This window comes from Sinocyclocheilus anshuiensis, unplaced genomic scaffold (genome assembly GCF_001515605.1).
Source record: "Sinocyclocheilus anshuiensis isolate Anshui unplaced genomic scaffold, SAMN03320099.WGS_v1.1 scaffold179, whole genome shotgun sequence".
In the NCBI taxonomy this organism is placed as follows: Eukaryota; Metazoa; Chordata; class Actinopteri; order Cypriniformes; family Cyprinidae; genus Sinocyclocheilus; species Sinocyclocheilus anshuiensis.
The window spans coordinates 279,151-301,666 of record NW_015549577.1 but is presented as its reverse complement, the minus strand read 5'-3'; the positions used below and the strand labels follow the sequence as shown (position 1 = coordinate 301,666).

At 38.1% G+C, this 22,516-nt stretch overlaps 1 protein-coding gene across 1 annotated transcript in view; it reads right to left on the bottom strand.

Moving 5' to 3' along the window:
- Window positions 1-22,516, bottom strand: part of ttn.2 (titin, tandem duplicate 2) — a 170,151-nt gene that overhangs the window by 58,282 nt on the left and 89,353 nt on the right. The window contains exons 129-171 of the mRNA XM_016445616.1: window positions 22,182-22,451; window positions 21,796-22,095; window positions 21,412-21,714; window positions 21,138-21,325; window positions 20,593-20,707; window positions 20,210-20,494; window positions 19,962-20,113; window positions 19,721-19,868; window positions 19,445-19,622; window positions 19,235-19,356; window positions 18,861-19,148; window positions 18,162-18,458; window positions 17,878-18,064; window positions 17,670-17,785; window positions 17,241-17,540; window positions 16,451-16,750; window positions 16,250-16,355; window positions 12,164-12,360; window positions 11,262-11,573; window positions 10,883-11,161; window positions 10,442-10,741; window positions 10,054-10,356; window positions 9,424-9,936; window positions 9,003-9,305; window positions 8,609-8,908; window positions 8,195-8,491; window positions 7,796-8,080; window positions 7,401-7,694; window positions 7,006-7,305; window positions 6,590-6,898; window positions 5,910-6,109; window positions 5,333-5,762; window positions 4,933-5,241; window positions 4,664-4,845; window positions 4,442-4,571; window positions 4,005-4,304; window positions 3,593-3,910; window positions 3,206-3,502; window positions 2,806-3,105; window positions 1,932-2,246; window positions 1,704-1,852; window positions 401-551; window positions 35-316 (exon numbers count right to left, since the gene is read on the bottom strand). Coding sequence (XP_016301102.1) covers window positions 35-316; window positions 401-551; window positions 1,704-1,852; window positions 1,932-2,246; window positions 2,806-3,105; window positions 3,206-3,502; window positions 3,593-3,910; window positions 4,005-4,304; window positions 4,442-4,571; window positions 4,664-4,845; window positions 4,933-5,241; window positions 5,333-5,762; window positions 5,910-6,109; window positions 6,590-6,898; window positions 7,006-7,305; window positions 7,401-7,694; window positions 7,796-8,080; window positions 8,195-8,491; window positions 8,609-8,908; window positions 9,003-9,305; window positions 9,424-9,936; window positions 10,054-10,356; window positions 10,442-10,741; window positions 10,883-11,161; window positions 11,262-11,573; window positions 12,164-12,360; window positions 16,250-16,355; window positions 16,451-16,750; window positions 17,241-17,540; window positions 17,670-17,785; window positions 17,878-18,064; window positions 18,162-18,458; window positions 18,861-19,148; window positions 19,235-19,356; window positions 19,445-19,622; window positions 19,721-19,868; window positions 19,962-20,113; window positions 20,210-20,494; window positions 20,593-20,707; window positions 21,138-21,325; window positions 21,412-21,714; window positions 21,796-22,095; window positions 22,182-22,451 — 11,010 coding nt within the window. The remainder of the gene's footprint in view (window positions 1-34; window positions 317-400; window positions 552-1,703; window positions 1,853-1,931; window positions 2,247-2,805; window positions 3,106-3,205; window positions 3,503-3,592; window positions 3,911-4,004; window positions 4,305-4,441; window positions 4,572-4,663; window positions 4,846-4,932; window positions 5,242-5,332; window positions 5,763-5,909; window positions 6,110-6,589; window positions 6,899-7,005; window positions 7,306-7,400; window positions 7,695-7,795; window positions 8,081-8,194; window positions 8,492-8,608; window positions 8,909-9,002; window positions 9,306-9,423; window positions 9,937-10,053; window positions 10,357-10,441; window positions 10,742-10,882; window positions 11,162-11,261; window positions 11,574-12,163; window positions 12,361-16,249; window positions 16,356-16,450; window positions 16,751-17,240; window positions 17,541-17,669; window positions 17,786-17,877; window positions 18,065-18,161; window positions 18,459-18,860; window positions 19,149-19,234; window positions 19,357-19,444; window positions 19,623-19,720; window positions 19,869-19,961; window positions 20,114-20,209; window positions 20,495-20,592; window positions 20,708-21,137; window positions 21,326-21,411; window positions 21,715-21,795; window positions 22,096-22,181; window positions 22,452-22,516) is intronic.

Sequence of the window (22,516 nt, the reverse complement as noted above, 5' to 3'; positions counted from 1 at the left end):
AAGCCAAAAAAAAAAAAAAAAAAAAAACACTTACCCAGCACTTCAACAATGACTGCTTTCTTCCTCTCTCCACCTGCATTCTTGGCAGTCAATGTATAAATGCCTTGGTGTTGTCTCCTGCAACTTTTGATAACCAAAGCTGAACTTATAGAAGTGATCTCAATAGCAGCCTCCTTTGGCAAATCACCATCGTCTCTATTCCAAATAATTTCTGGAGCAGGCTTTCCTGACACATAGGCCAGGATGCGGATTACCCCACCAGCGTGAACAACAATCTTTTCCTTGACAGTTGCATCCAGGTCTACCTCAGGGGGAACTAAAATATATGGCAAATTAAATATAAAGTAAAATAAATGAATGTGTTAAGAAAAAAAAAGAGAAATCTAAAATGAATGCTTACTTGTCCTATCCTTGACTTCAATCACTTCAGCAACCTCGCCAGGTTCTCCCACACCTGCAGAATTTACAGCTCTCACTCTAAATCTGTAGAGTCCAAGCTCTTTAAGTCCAGGAACAACAAACTTGGTGCCTCTGATTTCCTTGTCTTTAACCTAATTAGATAGATAGATAGATAGATAGACAGACAGACAGACAGACAGACAGATAGACAGATAGATAGATAGATAGATAGATAGATAGATAGATAGAAAACACAATAAATAACAAATATATGCATATCTAACTAGGGCTGCCCCATAATAGTCAACGATAAGAGGCTTGGTCTACCAAAATTTTATTAGTCGCAGAAAAAAAAAGTCATGCAGTCCGTGACAGACAAATCGTTATCGGCTGGACTTTGTGGTAATAGAGTAACGTTACATCCAAACGCTCGCCTATCATTCATCGACCTTAAATATGGCTTATCATCAGAAATATGTAAGTAGTAGCGACTTTACATGGCCACTCAATCTAATGTTAACCTAGAAAAATGTGCGCTATTCAAGTGTCTGTGTGGAGTGTGAAAGCTGAACAGTAGCGCATGCGCTCACAGCATGACAGATGGAGGCACCAGTGCAGTCACTTGCTCTTAAAATACTCTGTCATTTTGGTCATACAGATAAGAGTAATACATCTTTCAAATCTGTAAAGCCTCTATGTTTATTTGTGTGCACTCACTATAACAACATTGCACTTTTGTAAAATAATGGCAAACAGGATGCGCTTTCTGCCGTCTCGGCCTCTGTGAACTTGAGCGCGAAACTCTGTGTATACTTGCCTTACAGACATGAAAAATATATCTATAGAGAGTGAAATGTCTACTTTCAAATGAAACAATTCTAATCTGAAAAAAAAATAAAATATTCTCAGATTATGTAATCCGTATGAAACTTGCATGCAGGTGCATCCATTACTGTGGAGATGACGAGTCAGTGTCGCCGAATTCATCTCTTAAGCCGAAAACACTAGTTTATCAATGGATTATTAAAATGTTATTGCAGTTTAATCTTACTGTTTTTCCCTGACACATTCATCATCATTACTTCTGCCGGTGTGCAGTGGCAAGCTTTATGTGTGCGCTTGAGCACTTATTAGGCTCTGTAGGCAATTAAAGGCTCATTAGCATGATTTAAATGGTTTATTAATAAACGTGCGATTAGTCGACTAATGCTTAAAATTAACGACTACTAGTCGACCAGAAAAATCTTTAGTCGAGGGCAGCCTTAATATCTACATAACTGATAGATAGATAGATTTATACATACCTTCTCCCATTCCTCTTGTCCTTCTTCTTTGTACTCAACAAAATATCCTGTGATCTTAGATCCACCATCATTAAGTGGAGGAATCCATTCAAGATCAACAGTTGACTTGGTACAATCCGTTACTTTTGGTGTTGGAGGTCCTGGAGGTGCTGTTAAAATAATACAAACATTAATTAGACAAATTAATAAAAAAAAAATAACAACAACAACAAGAAAAGCATAACATACCTATTGGATCTCTACATGCAACAGGATCAGAAGGTAAACTAGGTGGGCCGCTTCCAGCTGCATTAATTGCAAGAACGCGGAACTGGTAGATAGCACCCTCCAAGAGGCCTGTCACAATATGGGAAACTCCTAGAGTCCTGATTCTGATAGGTTCACGATTCACTCTTGTCCAGCGCTTGCCTGTAGTTTCCTTACGCTCTAGCCAGTAGCCAGTTACAGGAGAGCCACCATCATATTCTGGTTCATCCCAGTTAACGGTCATAGATTCAAGTGAAACATCTGTGACAGTTGGCTTCTCACATTGGCCAGGCACAGCTGTTAGGGGAAGAGTGGAGCAAAATAAGTATTAGATTGAATTGCAACAATACATTACTTTTTGCAGAGACCCCCATTTGAATTAACACAATTTTAGCACATTAACATTAACAATTTGACATTATTATTGTTTTATTCTGCTTTCTAAAGACTGGAAATCAGAAACCAGAAATCATGAGATTATTCATAATTCTAGTTTTTAACAATAATACATAAAAGCCAAATCTGTTTTTGTTGTTTGTTTGTTTTTTTTGTAAAGGTTTATACATAATATTATTTTAACAATGAGTAGACTGTCACTAGATAACAACATACACCGTCAACGTAATACATAGTAAATATATTCCAGATAATCTTTAATATAATAACAATATAAAAGCCAATAATTTACTTTATCTTTATAATGTTATTATTAACATTTTTCCTCACAATATAATAAAAATATATACACATGGTAGTAAGTTGGTCCCTCACAAGGGGATCATCATGTTTAGAGGTCATGGGCCTCAAAAAGTTTGAAAACCCCTGGATTTAGAGCTTCTCTGTGAATGAAACTTACTGAAAAGGTTACGTGCTTTCTCAGGTTCACTGTACAGAGGTGGTCCTACTCCATATTTATTCTGAGCCATAACACGGAACTCATACTCATGGCCCTCTGTTAGCCTTTGTACAGTGTATTGGCATTCTTTTGGATCACTAGAGACATGGACCCATGTTTTTCTGTTTTCCTCACGCTTTTCAATGACATAGTTTGTAACCTTGGAACCGCCATCATCTAATGGTGGATTCCAGGAGAGGCCAATCCTTTCAGCGAAAATCTCCCCAATCTTAATTGGTCCTACAGGTACACCAGGACGTCCTAAGGACACAAGAACAGGATATTATTTATTTTTTACCTTTCAAATGGATGAATCATTCAAAATTTCATAAAAATTAAGTCATGAAATTCAAGGACTTACCCAAAATGCTAAGCTTGATGCTTTTGGTGGCTGTTCCCAAACTGTTGGTGGCTGTGAGAGTGTATACGGCGCTGTCATCTCTCTTTGACTGCTGAATTAACAGGGTGCATTTCTCATCAGAAACAAGTTTATTGACATGTTTGTCATACTGTACAAGTGCTTTGTCATCAGGCTTTTCCTGTGGAGCCTTGTGCCAGACAAGAGATGGGAATGGGCAGCCTTGAATCCTGGCAACAATGCTGACATCATATCCTTCTGCACCTTCTAAAGCCTCTCTGAGTTCAATACTTGGACCACCTAAAAAAGATTTAAAAGAAACATTAGGAAATAACTAACTGCCATATTTCAAGAAACTTAATACAAAAAATTACAAGATCTTGTACTCACATGTCTGGTCCTTAATGACAACTGGTCCGGCAGTAACAGAGGGTCTGCTTGCGCCAGCTTCATTCACAGCTTTAACACGGAACTCATACTCGCCACCTTCCTTAAGGTCTTCAACAATGAAGGTAGTCTCTTCAACATCTCTCTTGTTACACTGTTTCCACGTCTCTTTCTGTGGACCACTGGTATCCCAGCTCAGCCTCTCAATGATATAATGTTTTACTGGTGCTCCACCATCATTCTTGGGAGGCACCCATGTCAGGGTCACAGTGTTCTTGGTAACAAGGTTAATTTTCACCTTGGTAGGAGGATCAGGAGGATCTTTACATTCAAAGAAAATAGAAAAATACTGTTAATTAAAAAAAAATAAGACGCATGTGTGATGCTTTTCAAAATATTAAAGCAACCAACTTACAGATAGGATCCCTTGCCCTAACAGGCTCTGTGGTCTCAGTAAACGGTCCAAAGCCAAGGCGATTCTCAGCACGAACACGGAACAAGTAGTCCTGTCCCTCGAGGAGGTTGGACACAACAAAGGCCATGCTGGCACAAGCAGCGTTGGCAACTGTCCAAGCCTTTCCATTCACAGCCTTCTTTTCAATAAAATAACTCTTGATTCTCTCACCACCATCATTATCTGGCAGTTTCCAAATAAGTCTCATTGTGGTTCTGGTGACATCAGTAACTTTGAGCTCTTTGGGTGCTCCAGGAACATCTGGAAAAAACATTATCAGTTTACTTCATAGCACAACATTAATTTGGCACAACAGTGAATAGTTTAATTTCAATATGTATATATATATATATATACACACATATATGAATATGAATATGAATATGTAGGAAACTCACCAAGCACATTTACTCTGACATTGACATGCTTCTGTCCTGATTTGTTCTTTGCTGTAATTGTGTACCTGCCAGAATGGCTTCTCAAACTCACAGGAATTGTAACAACTGAGGTAGTGTCCGTAGATTCAACCTAATCCCAAAGATAATTAATGAATACCAGTCTTACAAAGATTCAGAAGAAAATAATAATTATTCATGTTTAAAATTAGAAAAAGATGTTACCTGTGAATCCACTGGTAAGACATGGAGACGATCCTTCTTTTCTGTCTTTGCTTTGCCATCAAACTCCCATGAAACTTTAGGAACAGGACGTCCTGTGATGGTAGCTGGAATCTTAAATGGAGTTCCAGCACGGATAAAGAGCAGTTCATTAGCACTGATATCCACGAAGATCTTTGGTGCAGCTGTGGAATTAAGAGAATGCATGTGACTCTGGAGGATGCTAATTTGTATTTCATAAAAAAAAAAAAAGAGAGAGAGAGAGACTTTACTTTGAATGTCCTCTATGCGAACTTCAGTGGTTCTGGGGCTTGGCTCAGACTCGCCAATTTCATTGACTGCAATGATTCTGAATCTGTATTTCTTAAGTTCTGGAAGGTTTGGAACGGTGAACACAGTAGAAGGATGCAGATTTTCAGCATCATTGATCCTGGACCACTCAGAAGTGCCTTCATCCTGGATCTCAATGATGTAACCTTTGATGGGGCGGCCACCGTCTTTAGCTGGTGGGGTCCACGCAAGGGTGACATTATGCTTGGTTTTGTCAGAAATCTCAGGAGCTGCTGGCATGCTAGGTGGAGCTGTACACACACACAAAAACATGAAATATGTTAAAAACAACATGCATAAAAATCTGTTCAAAATAGAAATGCACTTCATTTATGTTCTTACTCAAGGGATCGTCAGCAACGGCAGACTCAGAGATGGCACTAGGTGGTCCAATACCAGCAGAATTACAAGCCATTGCACGGAATTCATACTCCGTTCCTTCGATGAGACGGGTAACCTGGTATTCCCAGCCTTTCATGCCACATTTTGACACCAGGATTTTATTCACGCGAGACCAATAGGAAGTGCCCTTTTCACGCTTCTCAAGCCAGTAGCCAGTAATCATAGAACCACCACTGTCCCTAGGTGGTTCCCATGTCAGTAACATATGGGCCTTAGAGCGCTCAGCAATAGTGACCTTCTCAGGTGGGCCAGGCAGAGCAAAAGGATCCTTAATCTGAACCTCCTCTGTTTCACAGGCCTCACTTATTCCATATTTATTCTCAGCTTTGACTCTGAATTTATAGTTGCCACCAGTTTCCAGGTTCCATACCTGCAAAAAAACATTAAATCTTTATAGTGTCCTTTAACAACATGATATCATATTTTTTCTATTTGTATTGTATAAACAAATGTATCTTTTTTGATACATTTTGAATGACTACCTATACAACTGCTTTAAAATAATTGTTTAGCTTACCGCATAATGCTTCTCGATAATGGAGTTAGTAACCTGCACCCATTCGGCCTTTTCAGGATCTTCACCATTAAGGTCTTTCATCTCAACAATGTAGTTGGTAAGTTCACTGCCACCAAGATCCAATGGGGCATTCCAGGATAGTTTGCAAGACTCAGCTTTGATATCTGAAACAGCAATGTTTCTTGGTGGTGTTGGGCGATCTACAAAAAAAGAGATTATCAAAAATCATTAGGTATATTCAAAATATACAAATACTTTGGACACTTAAGATGTGACTTACTGCATGTCAATGAATCACATAACAAAAAATATAAAATCAAGAGGAATATGTTTTATAGAAACACTGTACAATGTAAAACATTTCACACATTTTTTTTGGTTTGTTTTGTTGAACATAAGAGACAAAGTTCAAAATAAGACAAAAGTATTATATGCACTTTGTGGTGTCAAACATTAGTGGAGAATTTCCATAGTTAGTGTGATGAACTACACCTGTGGCTACTAGGTGAACTTGAGGAGAACTGACTCCATACGTCCACTTAAATTACTTCAACATGAGTTGCATATGCTCTAGCACAATTTGGTTGCAGATCCCACTTGGCTTGATATTTTGCCATATGAACAGGTTTAACTGAAGTGTTCAAACATGTCCAATATTTGTACACTACAGGATAACTTACCCAACACTTCCACCATGATGGAATGACCAAGAGATCCCAAACGATTTGAGGCAGTAACTGTGTATGTGCCCTTGTCCAATCTAGTAACGCCAGGGATGGAGAGTTTTGTATGTGATGTCAGCCTATCAATCTCTTTGGTTTCTATCAGGAGTTTCTCAGTTGGCTTGGCAATAACAACATCATCCTTCAGCCATTCGATCTTTGGCATTGGCAGGCCTGTGACTTCAGCGGGCATCTCAATAGGTTGGTTTTTCCTTACTTGAATCAAATCACCCTTGAAGTGCTTTAACATATGCAGACTTGGAGCCACTATAATCATCAAAAGAAAGATGGAATATGTGTCATCTAAAATGTGTGTGCTGAGACATCATAAAACTCTGTGAAGAACAATGATGTTAAACTAGAATAGGACAAACCTTCATCATCTTGAATGACAACAGTCATGGTAATTGAAGGCTCACTTTCACCAAATGCATTGACAGCCTTTGCACGGAACTCATACATATGCAACTCATCAAGGTCTTCAACTGTCAAAATTTGAGCAGTCATCAACTCTGGGTTGGCACGCTGGAAGGCTGGTTGATCTTGTCGCTTTTTCTCAATGATGTAGCCAAGGATTGGACTACCACCATCATTACGAGGTGGCCTCCATTCAATAGTAACAGAGGATTTTGTCCGCTCGGTATAGTGGAACTTTTCAGGAGAAGTTGGTGGACCTAACATTTAATAAAAATATGACAATAAATACATAGGAACAGTCATAATATTGAGTGCTATTGTGGGAGTAAAGCATTGTGCATACAAAATTTACCTTGAGGATCCACAGCACGGATAGGTCCAAGATCGACTGGAGGTCCACATCCATACTTATTCTTAGCCACAACACGGAAAATGTATTCCTGTCCCTCAATAATACCTACAATCTCACATTTGGATGAAGCGGTCTCAATAGGTTGTCTCCATGTGTGCATCTTTGGTTCCCTCCTTTCAATAATAAACCCTGTCAGATCACTACCACCATCATCATCAGGATCTGACCAATTCAACATCATTAGCTTTCTGGTAACCACAACAGGTTTCAGGTCAAGAACTGGTCCAGGAGCATCTGAGAAGAGATTTTAAATGTGGGAAATTGTATGTCATGCATGCTGTAATGAGAATGAGTGTATACATTTCAAATCCAAATTACAATTGAAAAATTCTTACCCATAACTTCAACCCTGGTCCATGCAGACTTGATACCACTTGGATTTGCTGCTTGGATTTGGTATTTGCCGTGATCACTTCTCTTTGTGGTTCTGATAACAATAGTGCTGTCCTTTCCAGCTTCCTCTACCTCCATACGATCTTCTTCTAATGGACCATCATCCTTTGTCCATTTCAAAGATGGAAAAGGTCTACCAGTCACATGTGCTGGTATTCTCAGCATCTCTCCAGCTCTAACAACAACACCATTTTTCACTGAGATATCAAGCTCGATGACTGGAACCTCTGTTTTGACAAAGAAACAGAGCCATATATTTAGCTGTTTATTTTAGAATAACACTTCAATTGATTAACAAATAAAGAATATCATGATATTTAGTGTCAGTTTTATGTTAATACCTGCAGGGTTTCTCACAATTACTGCATCAGTAAAACCTGGTTGTCCTTCACCAGCACAATTGACTGCCACTACACGGACAATATATTTAGCTCCTTCTCTAACACCATACACTGTAAATGTGTGGTTCTTCCATGGTCTCTCTGTGGCTCGTGACCAGTCTTTGGTACCAGCAACAACTTTGTCAACATGATAACCAAAGATGTCTGCGCCACCATTGTCTGCAGGAGGATCCCATTCAACATCAATTGAATAGTCTGAGGTATCTACAATTCTTGGAATTGGTGGACCTGGGGGCCCTGAAATAAATAATTTTTATACAGTAATTATTATATTTTAAATCAATATTAATTTGATGTTACATTTATTTCTTATATGTTCATGGTTTATAGTCAATTCTAATACTACAAACTTACTGATTGGTGCCTGTGCTGTTTTTGGTTCTGACGGGGGGCTGAACTTTCCAGGTCCTGCTACATTTTCCGCACAGACTCTGAAAATATATGTCAGACCCTCCAAAAGGCCCTCTACATTTATTTCCAAATCAGGAACCATGGTGCGATTGACTCTTGCCCAGTGTGTGCTGTTAATTTCTCGTTTCTCTACCCAGTATCCCTCAATGGGGCTGCCATTGTCTTTGGGTTCTGTCCAGGTAACAAGCATACTGCTGGCCGTGGAATCCTTAATTTCAGGTTTCTCCGGCACATCTGGAGGATCTGAATTGACAAGGCATATCGAACTGTTTAATTAACTGTTAAACACAATAATGCAAATGATGATTCTCAAGCAAACGTCTAAAAATCGGATTACCGAATGGATTCTTTGCAATGACGGGTTTGGAGATGAATGGGGTTCCAGGACCATACTTATTCTCTGCAGTGACACGGAAGAGGTACTCCTTGCCCTCAATAAGTTTTGGTACTTGAAATTTACAGCCTCTAAGGATTGAGGTTACAGTGACCCATCCAAGCTCCACCTTGGAGTTATCTTTTTGTTCCAATATGTAGTTAAGGATTTCACTACCACCATCATCCAGAGGAGGATCCCACTTACAGAGGATTGAGTTCTTCCTTACATCTTCAAATTTGAAATTGACTGGAGGACCAGGAGTATCTGGAAAAGAAAGTGTAAACATTCAAATTCCATTCTTTTTTTTTTTTTATTCAAGGTGGGAAAGGGTTACATGTTTCTTGTAAAGTGTTGATGTCACATTGAAGAGTTTTATACTCACCAAGGACATTAACTTCACAGGAGGCAGAGGCAACACCTTGATCATTTTCCACTTTTATGGTGAAAACACCATGATCACCTCTGATAGTATCTTTTACAATAATGAAGGATTCACCCTTCCTCATGGATTCAATGGTAAGACGTTCATTTAAGCTTGGGTAGTATGCTTCTTCAGACTCCTCAGGTTCCTCCACCTCCTTTTCTTTTTCTTTCTCCTTTTCCTTGTCCTCCACCTTCTTTGCCTCTTTGGCTTCCTCCTTTTCTGTATCTGCCTCTTTCTTTTCTGCATCAGCCTCCATCTTTTCCTCCTTTTCTTTTTCTTTCTCCTTCTTCTTCTTAATGGGCCTTTCTGGTCTCTTCTTCAGTGGCTCTGGCCAAATGGTTGAATTGTCCCTCATCCATGTAATTTGGGGGTAAGGGAATCCAGAGATATTGGCATCCAGTCGGATCTCCTCACCTCGTTTCACAGTCAAGCCTGATTGTAGACTACCGCTAAGGAATACCTTTGGACGATCTGAAAGCAGAATAACAAAAAAACGCTTACATATATAGTACCAATAGCTTGCTTCAGAGGGACTTCACATCTGATGAAAATGTATGATTTGACAAATAACAAAGAATGAGTTCATACCAACTGCATCTGTGGCTTTGATCAAAGGTGTGCTGCGTGAAGGATCACTGATACCAGCTGCATTTTCAGCACGTACACGGAACTGATATTGTTTTCCTTGCGTCAACCCCTTAACAGTATAGGACAGCACTGGCACAAGGAAGTCATTGCATCTCTGAAAGTTCTCTTCCCCTTTTATCATCTTCTCAAGAATGTAACCCATAATTTTGCTTCCACCATCATACATGGGAGGCTTCCAAGTAAGGGTCACACTCTCAGAAGTTGGGTTGTGTGTTTCCACATCGACTGGTGGGTCAGGACGTTCTGTATTTGAAGGACAAAATGTTGTTAAAATATTATGCAAAATTAAAGTTACATCCTAATGCTTTCAATGAATGTTATTACTTACGCTTCTGATCTTCAGCAATTACAGGGTTGCGAAGTTCAATGTATTCACCACCACCAATCTTGTTGACAGCTCTGACACGGAAGTAATACTCTCCATTTTGAATGAGATCCTTAACCGGCCAGCTAACTTTGTTTTCTCCAGACATAACATTGACATAGGTTCTCCTGCCTGCTTCTCTGCGTTGTAGCACATAGTGGAGAATAGGGCTACCACCATCATAGTCTGGAGGATCCCAGGACACCTTGCAGGTGCTCTTGGTAATCTCACTAGCAACAATTTCTTTACATGGCCCAGGAAGACCTATCATTTGTAACAAACACAGTAAAACCAAAGTAAAGGCATTAGTTTCAAATGTAAAGGTGCATTTTCATTATTATGTTTGCATCAGTTGTTAAAAGCTGATATATTCCAAGCAGTCGATAACAGAACTCAAAAACATACCGATAACTTTAACATTGATTGTTCCACTAGCTGAACCATTGCTGTTCTCCAAGGTAACTTTGTACTGGCCAGCATCAGCGTGTAAGCAGCTTGGAATTTCCAGATGGCATGATGTGTATTCAACTCTGAAGAAAGTTCTGTCATCAGTCTTCAGTTCATTTCCATCTTTGTGCCATGTAATTTTAGGTGATGGCACAGCCCTAAATGGAATTGGGAGGTGCATCTTTTCACCCTCTACAACAACAAGATCCTTGGTCTGGAAGTCAAGGGTTGGGCTGCCTGCAATGATACGAGTCACAGGGCAATCAACCTTAAATTATAATGGCAACAAATGTATTTATAATTTTACAAAAACAACAACAACAACAAAATAGCTTACAGTCAGAATCTTTGGCATATACATTCTCAGAAATGTCAGAGGGCTCACTGTCACCAACAGAATTGACAGCACGGACTCTGAAGGTATACTGCTTCTCAGGAACAATGCCTTCTTCATCCCCTGCCCTGTATTTTAGCTCTTTGACAGGACGAGAGTTGACTCTCATCCACTTCTCAGTTCCAGTCTCACAGAGCTCAATATGGTAGCCAATAATGGGACTTCCTCCATTCTTTTCTGGTGCCTTCCAAGCAATACAAATATGATCTCTGGCTGCCTCAGTGACGTGCAGTTCCTGAGGTGGTGATGGTGGGCCTGTCAAGATAAGGAATGGTTCCATTTATGTTTCATTATGAATTACATCTTAAATCCCTAAATCAGATATTTAACACTTATGTTCTATTTTTTCCCCTTAATGTTGGAGGTCCTAGAAACGTAATTATAATAGTCAGAAATTTTGTTTGTTATTTTCAATTTATCTTAATAGGTTCCTTGGACCTAATCAAAACCAACTGGGCAAAATTATTGAAGATGTATCTTTCTGTTGAATCACAAAGTAGATATGCACTTGTGCAGTAATATTCCATTTCATATTTGAGTATATTTGAAGCATGTTTTTAAGTTGTTAAAATGCTTTCAATGCTGTTTTCATAAGATTAAAAAAAGGTCATAAAGCAAAATCCTAATAAAATCTACAATGTTACATTATGTTTAATCAAAAATGAAATTGGGTCTCCTAGACCTCAAACAAAACATGAAAGTTTAAAATAGTAAATGAAACCAAATAAATCAATCAATCAATCAATCAAACAATCAATCAACAGACAGACAGACAAGACAGATAGATAGATAGATACATAGATAGATAGATAGATAGATAGATAGATTGATTTTTGTTAACATACCTGTTGGGTCCTCAATGATCACAATATCCGTGGGTTCGCTTGGGTGACCAATTCCAGCCTGGTTCTCAGCAGCGACTTGGAACTGCACTTCAGTGCCCTCAATTACATCAGTCACTCTGTAATGGCAGTCAGGACCTGAAGTCTTTCCTGATTTCACCCAGCGGGTACCAAGCTTCTCCTTCTTCTCAATGACATATCTAGGAAAGAGATATTATCCAATTAATGATACACTGGATTATGGAGATAGAATTGTTGCTTAATTCTAAATAAATATATTACGATCCACAAATAAATGTAAAGTGATTAAGAAAAATTAAACATATTGACAAATAAATAGAATGAGATCCACAAATAAAACTTAAAGTTTCACAAACATGAATTCAATTCACAAATAAATAAAATGAGATTTGCAAATAAAAAAAACATTCACGAATATATATTTATGTCACAACCATAACTTTGCCTGGCATTCATTTGTGAATCGTGTCCTGTGCATTTGTAGATCGCTGCACGCATTTGTGAATTGTGTGCTGTGCATTTGTGAATTGAGCTACATTTTGCTGACCAATCATAGCATGCTCTCGCTATAGCCAATCACGTTTTGCTTTACAATTAGGGCGGTCTCCTCCTGAAATAACTTAATTCATCTGCATTGGCTCAAATAGGTAATATAAGGGCCATAAAAATGGGTACAGTAAAAGATGTTTCAAATTGTATTTCGTTAGACCATTAGACTGTGTATCATGCCAAGCCACAGAATTATATTTTACATGCCTTTGAAAATTCCAGAGAAACAGCGCGTGATGAAGTTTAGTAGGTTAGACTAGTGCGTGTGCGCATTTACAGTGCGTTCTTTCACTGTATGATTCAGTTTATTAAAATACATGTCGAATGATGATCAAAATTCAAGATATGGGAGAAGAAAATGTATAAATTTATATAATTTAATATAGTTTATATAAATATCATTTATATATCAATGCCATTTCTTTTCTCCAAAAATCAACGATTTCAAATGTGATATTAATTTTATGCAACAGTTCAACAAAAAGTTAATTAAGAGACTTAAGTTTTAGATGCCATATTGCCTGTTTTTGCTCTATTTCAACAACAAAATTAATTCCACCCAAAGCCACAGCACTGTTCTGCGTCTCTGAGCAACATGACGGTGTTTCGTTCCTGAATGTAGCAACCATTTAAATTTGGTTCAATCGCAGTGACTTGCTGCCACCTACTGGTGGTTTAAATTTTACATTTAAAGTATCTTTTCATTTTTTTAATAATTTCAAATGTCAGTATTCAATGTTTTGTGTTTAAAATATCAAAACATTATCTATGCATTTATAACTACAGGATATAAAAAAGATCATGCACACTTTAAGAAAAAATGGTTTTATAAATGTAAAAATGCTCATAAAAGGTAAAAAAAAAAACTATTTAGACTTATTGGTAGATTAATTTCTATCACTGCTGTGAACTGACCACCACATAGAATATGAAGTATATCAAAAACTTCATACATCGTTAGATTCACAGCTGCTCATATACATCGGCTTGACTGAAAAACTGGGAAACACTGTTGTGTGACAGCAATTTAACCTATTACACAAACTTATTATGATGTTGAGTCCAGTTATTTATTAGTCAGTTACTTATTGACGCTTTTCTTTCCATCTTGAGTAACATGACACTTCCATAATGCGTTTGTATCAGTATAGCGTTGTTTAAAGCTCTGTTTCTCTGGCATTTTCAAAGGCATGTAAAATATAATTCTGTGGCTTGGCATGATACACAGTCTAATGAATACATTGGTCTAATGAAATCCAATTTTAAACATCTTTTACTGTACCCATTTTTTCCGTGGACTCCACCCACCGTCTACTCAAGCCAATCAGATAACAGCTACATTTCGCTGACCAATCGTAGCACGCTCTCGCTATAGCCAATCACGTTTTGCTTTACAATTAGGGCGGTCTCCTCCTGAAATAACTTAATTCATCTGCATTGGCTCAAATAGGTAATATAAGGGCCATAAAAATGGGTACAGTAAAAGATGTTTCAAATTGTATTTCGTTAGACCATTAGACTGTGTATCATGCCAAGCCACAGAATTATATTTTACATGCCTTTGAAAATTCCAGAGAAACAGCGCGTGATGAAGTTTAGTAGGTTAGACTAGTGCGTGTGCGCATTTACAGTGCGTTCTTTCACTGTATGATTCAGTTTATTAAAATACATGTCGAATGATGATCAAAATTCAAGATATGGGAGAAGAAAATGTATAAATTTATATAATTTAATATAGTTTATATAAATATCATTTATATATCAATGCCATTTCTTTTCTCCAAAAATCAACGATTTCAAATGTGATATTAATTTTATGCAACAGTTCAACAAAAAGTTAATTAAGAGACTTAAGTTTTAGATGCCATATTGCCTGTTTTTGCTCTATTTCAACAACAAAATTAATTCCACCCAAAGCCACAGCACTGTTCTGCGTCTCTGAGCAACATGACGGTGTTTCGTTCCTGAATGTAGCAACCATTTAAATTTGGTTCAATCGCAGTGACTTGCTGCCACCTACTGGTGGTTTAAATTTTACATTTAAAGTATCTTTTCATTTTTTTAATAATTTCAAATGTCAGTATTCAATGTTTTGTGTTTAAAATATCAAAACATTATCTATGCATTTATAACTACAGGATATAAAAAAGATCATGCACACTTTAAGAAAAAATGGTTTTATAAATGTAAAAATGCTCATAAAAGGTAAAAAAAAAAACTATTTAGACTTATTGGTAGATTAATTTCTATCACTGCTGTGAACTGACCACCACATAGAATATGAAGTATATCAAAAACTTCATACATCGTTAGATTCACAGCTGCTCATATACATCGGCTTGACTGAAAAACTGGGAAACACTGTTGTGTGACAGCAATTTAACCTATTACACAAACTTATTATGATGTTGAGTCCAGTTATTTATTAGTCAGTTACTTATTGACGCTTTTCTTTCCATCTTGAGTAACATGACACTTCCATAATGCGTTTGTATCAGTATAGCGTTGTTTAAAGCTCTGTTTCTCTGGCATTTTCAAAGGCATGTAAAATATAATTCTGTGGCTTGGCATGATACAAAGTCCAATGAATACATTGGGCTAATGAAATCCAATTTTAAACATCTTTTACTGTACCCATTTTTATGGCCCTTATATTACCTATTTGAGCCAATGCAGATGAATGAAGTTATTTCAGGAGGAGACCGCCCTGATTATAAAGCAAAACGTGATTGGCTATAGCGAGAGCGTGCTACGATTGGTCAGCGAAATGTAGCTGTTATCTGATTGGCTTCAGTAGACGGTGAGTGGAGTCCACATATTTGTGGATTGTCAGCACGTCTTGACGCAAGAAATTGTTTCACAATTCACAAATGCACAGGACACGATTCACAAATGCGTGCAGCGATCTACAAATGCACAGGACGCGATTCACAAATGAATGCCAGGCAAAGTTGTGATTGTGACATATAATAATTGTGAATATGTTTTTTTTATTTGCAAATCTCATTTTATTTAATTGTGAATTTGTGAAACTTTAAGTTTTATTTGTGGATCTCATTCTATTTATTTGTCAGTATGTTTAATTTTTGTTAATCTCTTTACATTTATTTGTGGATCGTAATCTATTTATTTGGAATTAAGCAACAATTCTATCTCCATACTGGATGAACTTAATGCTGACATAAAATACAAATATAAAAATTAGATGAAAAGTTACAAAACTTAAATGAAAATTAGAAATGTTGTCTTGGCAACTAAATGTAATTAAATAAGTTTGTAATACTAAAATTACTACAACTAAAACTAAAATAAACAAATTAACAGCACATAAAAATGACTAAACTTACAAAATAATAAAATTACTAAAACTCAAAATTAAGCTATACAGTATACAAGAAATATAAAAACAAAAGCTAAATAAAAATGAATAAATACTATAATAGTATAATATATTATTAATACTAAAGTAAAGCCTGGGTCCACATTTCACCAACTGCTACAAAGGCCATATGCAAGTACCTCAAGACAGGTCTTCCACCATCATTCTTAGGTGCTTCCCATTTCAGGTCAACATGAGTCTTGGAGACATCAGTAATGGTCAGATTATATGGAGGTCCAGGGGTACCTGTGAAGAAGAAAAGCAGGTGAGAGACAAATTTAACACTAAATATAAAACAACCAAAAGGAACAAACAAGCAATAAGAAGGAATAAGAACGCACTGAAAGTATCTTTGGCGAGAACAGAGTCTACAAGTTCACAAAATTCACTGGGTCCCACAGCATTCTCTGCAGCAACACGGAAAACATAGAGAGACCCCTCATTCAGTGGGGTGGCAGTGTACTTCAGCTCTTTCACAGTGGTGTCCACAGCCTGCCAGCCCTTGCGTCTGACATCTCTCTTCTCAATAATGTAGTTTGTGATTGGAGAGCCACCATCTCTCTCAGGTGCTGTCCATTTCAAATCAGCGCTGTTCCTGCTACTAGAAACTACTTCAAGCCATCTTGGGGGTGATGGAGGATCTAAAGGAGGAGGACCATCATTAGGAAATGCTGTGTACAGAATTACTGTATGCACTTGAACATTTAAATGTTACAGCAATGGTTAACTCTAAAATTAAAATTCTGTCACCATTTTCTCACCTTCAATTTTTTTCCAAACCTGTATAAATTTCGGCTGTCAAGTTTCACAATAACAATAACAAAGAACAGACAGAAATTTACGTTATTTACTGAAAATCCAACTTAAATTTTAGCCTGTTCACACAAAACTACTGCATGTCTGAATTCAGAAGACTAGTGAACGCATTGCATGGACTAATCAGGATACATACTTTCATGTCATTTTTAACCTTGAAAGCTCCCCATTTATTGTAACTGCATGGAAAAAAGCGACCAACTACATTATTCAGAATTTCTTCTGTTGTGTCATACTGAAAGTCATATAGGTTTGGAACAACATGAGGATGAATAAATGATGACAGAGTTCTATTTTTTAAATAGTGTGACTTACTGAGTCTCTCCTTGCAGAGCACTGGATCACTTGGTTCACTAGGTTCACTCTCGCCTGCTGCATTGACAGCTCTGACACGGAATGAGTACTCTTGCTTCTCCATCAATCCTCTCAGGAAGTACTCAAGAAAGGGGATACCATCAGCTACACGAACCCACTCGTCAGTTCCACTCTTGAGGAGTTCAATGATGTAAGACTCAATCTTTGCACCACCGTCATGTTCAGGTTTTGTCCATTGTAGGAAGGCAGTTGTTTTGGCCACATCCTTAACAGTGGGCTTACCAGGAGCCCATGGGGGATCTGAAAAAAAAAAAAAAATTTTAAATCACATACGTTTCATACAGCATGCTCTCTCCAAATAAAATATAAATTTAGCCATTTTGTAGGTGAAATGGGCAAATCAGGATATTTATAAAACATTAATCCTACCTATTGGATCTTTAATCAAAATCTGGTCTGTCTCTTTGCTTGGTTTGCCAGGTCCAGCAAGATTCTCTGCCAAAACACGGAACTTATACTTCTTTCTTGTGGGCAGTCCTTTTACCCTGTAAGCAAATTTGTATTTTAGACATGTTTAAAAAAAAAAAAATTACGAAACAACAATGGCATTCTAGAGCTAATTTCCATCCTTACATACCTAAAGTTTGTGTCCCTGACAGGCAGCTTGTTGCATCTGATCCATTTGTCATGATCAGGCTCATATCTCTCAACCCAATATCCAGTAATAGGACTTCCACCATCCTCATCAGGCTCATACCAAGACAGAGTTACTGCATCCTTTGCAATATCAGATGCCTCCAATTTGTATGGAGGACCAGGAGTATCTAGGATAGTGTTAACATATATATAATGATTTCTAATGCAGGTGAAATGTTAACCAGAAATGTGTTTGAATTGTTGAAACAGTATTAAATAACATACCAAAGGGGTATCTGGCAGTTATTGGGGCATGTTCTGCTGGGGCACCAACTCCAAACTGATTTTCAGCATAGACCCTAAAGACATATTCCTTGAAAGCCACAAGTTTGGTGGCCCTGTAGGTGGTCTGCTTCACAGTGGAGGACAACTTGTACCAGATTTCACTGTCTAAAGCCCTCCTCTCAATAATATAGTTTGTCACCTTTGAGCCACCATCATCTCTTGGAGGATTCCAGGCTAACAAGCAGGACTCATTGGTGATTTCAGAGATATCAAAGGCAGCTGGAGGACCAGGTTTATCTATATGGAGTTAGTAAAGATTGAAAATTAGTATAATCTGAATACTAACTGCATAAGAAAAAAGTCTAAATGCCTAAATGTCAATCCTAAATGTAATTTTTTTTCTTATTTTCATTAAACAAGTGGATAAATATATATAGTATTTAATATATATTTATATATAAAACTGATATAAAAACAAATATAGAGATTTAAACAAAATGCAAGAAATAAGCAATTCAAGATACAGTATATTGTAATATCTTGTAATACAAAATATATTCTCTGAAAACAAGCATTACTATTTTAAACACTATTGGTTTTCTTGTTTAGGTTTGTTTAGATATGTTTACTGCAAAATAAGACCCCTATGTTTTTGCAGGGTGTATCAACTTAAAAAAAAATAAAAGTCTTTCTCACAACCTAGAATGTTGACATCAACTGTTGCAGTTGCACGGCCACTGCTGTTGACTGCCTCAATGATGTATGTAGCAGTGTCATCCCTCTTGGTCTTAGCAATGGACACAGTTGAGTGGCCAGGCTTGGTATCAATTGAGATTCTATCGTCTGGCTTCAGGACTAGGTCAGCCTTGGTCCATTTGACTTTAGGCTCTGGTTTGCCTGTGATGTCAGCAGGAAGTTCAATCTTTGTGCCAGCCTTAGCAGTGAGGCCAGCCAGCAGTTTTGCATCCAGCTGAATCTCTGGAGGCTCTGTGAAAGTGGTAAGTAAATCAAATAAACATTAAACTTCCAACTCCTAATGTCTCTGAATGTCAAATCATAATCTAATAAAGTACCTTTAGGATCAACGGCCAAAATCTCATCTGTCGCCTTGCAAGGCTTACCGGCACCCAGTTTGTTCAAAGCCCTCACACGATAAGCATACCACTGTCCTTCAATGAGACCAGTCACTTCACACCTGTTTGTAAAATTAATTTAGTTTAACTTATGCATGTAAGCAACTTAATTCAGTTTGAAGAGTAATTAATTTGAAAATGATCACTTACTTAAGATCAGGAACTGGGTCTCCACATGGTTCCCACTTGTCAGTACCACGTTGACATTTGTCAACAATATAACCTTTAATTGCAGTTCCACCATCCCACTTGGGAGGCTCCCATGACAAGAAGATCTTGCTAGCAGACTTGTCTCTCCATTTAAGATTTTCTGGTGGGTCTGGTATAGCTGTAAATAACACAGATGCACACACAAGAGAAATTATTAATTATTTGATATTGCAAATATTTAACACTGACTAATCTATCATTAGTATTAACACGCACTTGCAGGTGAAGACACGTTCACTGGGTCATCAATGTAGGCGGGCTCTCCAGGGCCACATTTGTTGCAGGCAATAACTCTGAACAAGTACTCCTTGCCCTCAACAACATCTGTGACTGTGTATTCCTGGTCTTGCAAACCTGCCATCACCTAAAATCACATAAACACAAGGAAAGTGATCACTGTAGGTTCACAGTACCATTCAAAGAAAATAATGGTCAAAGATATTAGTAATGTTTATACCTTCACCCAGGTCTTCCTGGAAACCTCACGCTTCTCAACCTGATAGCCTGTGATCGGACTGCCTCCATCGTGATCAGGTGCCTCCCACATCAAGTGAACATGCTTTCTGGTCACTTCTGCAACCTTTAAGTCTTTGGGTGCACTTGGAGAGGCTTGAATGGAGAGTAAAATAAAGTATAACACTTAACTTTTTACTTTCTGAACTGTAAATTGATGTATACATGTCTATAAGAAAATTCTGTGCATACCAATGACATTAACTTCAATCTCTCCTGAGACACTAGTCACATCATTTTCCAACGTCAAGGAGTATGTGCCTTTGTCAGGGCGCACACTTGGGGTTACAATGAGCTCTGTGAAGGTTGACTTTGTAACCATGGACACACGGTCATCAGCTGTAAGTGCATTTTCACCGAAGGTCCACTTTGCTGTGGGCACCGGGTACCCAGTGATAGGAACACGAATTGCAAGAGGATTAGGGACAATAACCTCTAGACCATCCTTAAATGCGCTCAGGTCCAGAGTAGGTGCAACTGTGACAAGAGAAGCACATCATGTGTTAAACAATTAAAAAAAAAGGTTCAGATATATCAAAGATTATGTAGGGTGCAATGGTACGGAAATCACTTACAGTGTGGATCATCTGCCAACACAGGCCCAACAATATTTGAGGGGTCAGACTGGCCAGCCGCATTCTCAGCAAGTACTCTATAGCTGTATTTTGTTCCAAATTTCAGGCCTGAAATCTGTGGAATGCATGTCAACATAAGCATTACATAACAATACTAATACACACTATAACAGGAAGCAAAGAAAAGTCAGTTCACTTGGCAACCATATTCAAAATGCTTCTGGGCAGCTAGGCATAAAAGACCAACTCCTATTTACTTGAATTGGAAAATAACAATCTCAAAAACTGCTTGCCAAACTCACATTAAAATCTATGCTTAAATAGCCTATATTTCAGGTTGAAAATGCAAGTGCATTCCTAAGCGCACATCTCTATGGGAACTGGAGATTCTAATAGCAGCTGCAGGGTCACGATGACTACTCTTTTATTTAGAAAGCAGGGCTTATTCCACCATACTGTGCATTGCACTTACTCCCAATCATTGTAATATGAGTGAACCATCTTGGTGTATGTACATATAATATACAGTCTTTGGCAAAGAGTACCCTGTAGAGCAGGTCCTGGCAAAGCCTGGCATTGCATCTGAGCCACTTGTCTGTGCCTTCTTCACATCTCTCAATGATGTAGCCGGTGATTGTTGTGCCTCCATTTTTTAAGGGAGTCTCCCATGTCAACAGACAGGAGTCCTTTGTCTGCTCAGAGTGTGTCAAATTCAGTGGAGGGCTCGGCCTCTCTGTGGATCAAAACATTACGATGCATTTATTAGGTATGAATGCATTCATGTATGCTAAAATGAATGATATATGGGATTTTACAAACCAATAGGGTCCATGATCTTCACTGGGTTAGTGGCAGCACTTGGTTTGCCAATTCCAGCCTTGTTCTCAGCCTTAACACGGAAGATGTATTCTTTGTTCTCAATAACATCATTAATAATAGCTGAGCGTTCGTGTGGTTTGGTCACCATGACTGGAGACCAGCTCACAGAAGTTCTATCACGGAGCTCAATAATGTATGATGTGATCTCAGATCCACCATTGAACAGTGGTGGTTCCCAGGAGACTGTGGCACCAAACTTGTTGACATTTCCAACAATAACATTCTGTGGTGGATCAGGAACATCTGGAGCGTGTAAAATTAAAAACCACAATTAGAATCACCGGTTAGTGTGTACAACTTGACTTTCAGATTTTCTTGACTTACCAAACTTATTCTTAGCTTGAACAGCTTTATCTGTCTCAACATTGGGCCCACTTCCGATTCGGTTACGTGCACAGACACGGAAGAGGTACTTGGAGTCTTTCTGCAAGCCAGTTACACAGTACTCTGTGCTATCGGCACAGTCAGTGGCCAGAGTCCAGGTCTTACGTTTGATATCACGTCTTTCAACCACATAAGCCAAGATCTTGCTGCCACCGTCACTCTCTGGCTCTTCCCATGCAATGCTGACCTCACCATCAGCAGTGTCAACAACCTGAAGGTTCTTCACAGGCCCAGGAACATCTGTGAAAGGAGCAACATTTGTAAGCAACAATATAATCCTAGAATGTTTTACTGAAACAAACTGATATACTATGAATATAACTAACCAATAACTTTCAGGTTTATAAAAGCCTCTCCTTTTCCATGTTTGTTTTGGATGAGGATTTTATAGCGGCCTTCCTCTGACTTCTTTGGGTCCTTTAGCCTATATTCTGTCCTGTCAACAGAAGTGTGAACATTGTCTTTTGGAAGACTGATGTCATTGTAGAACCACTCAGCCTCAGCCTGTGGGTAAGCATTGTAAGGAACTGCCATAACAAATGGCTTTCCAGCGTCTGTCACCAGGTCTTGATCCAAGGTTTTAATTGTTGGCACGGCTGTGGATAAATACCAAGGCATTGCAAACTTATTCAATTTGATTTTGTTTTGGTTGTAAAACATT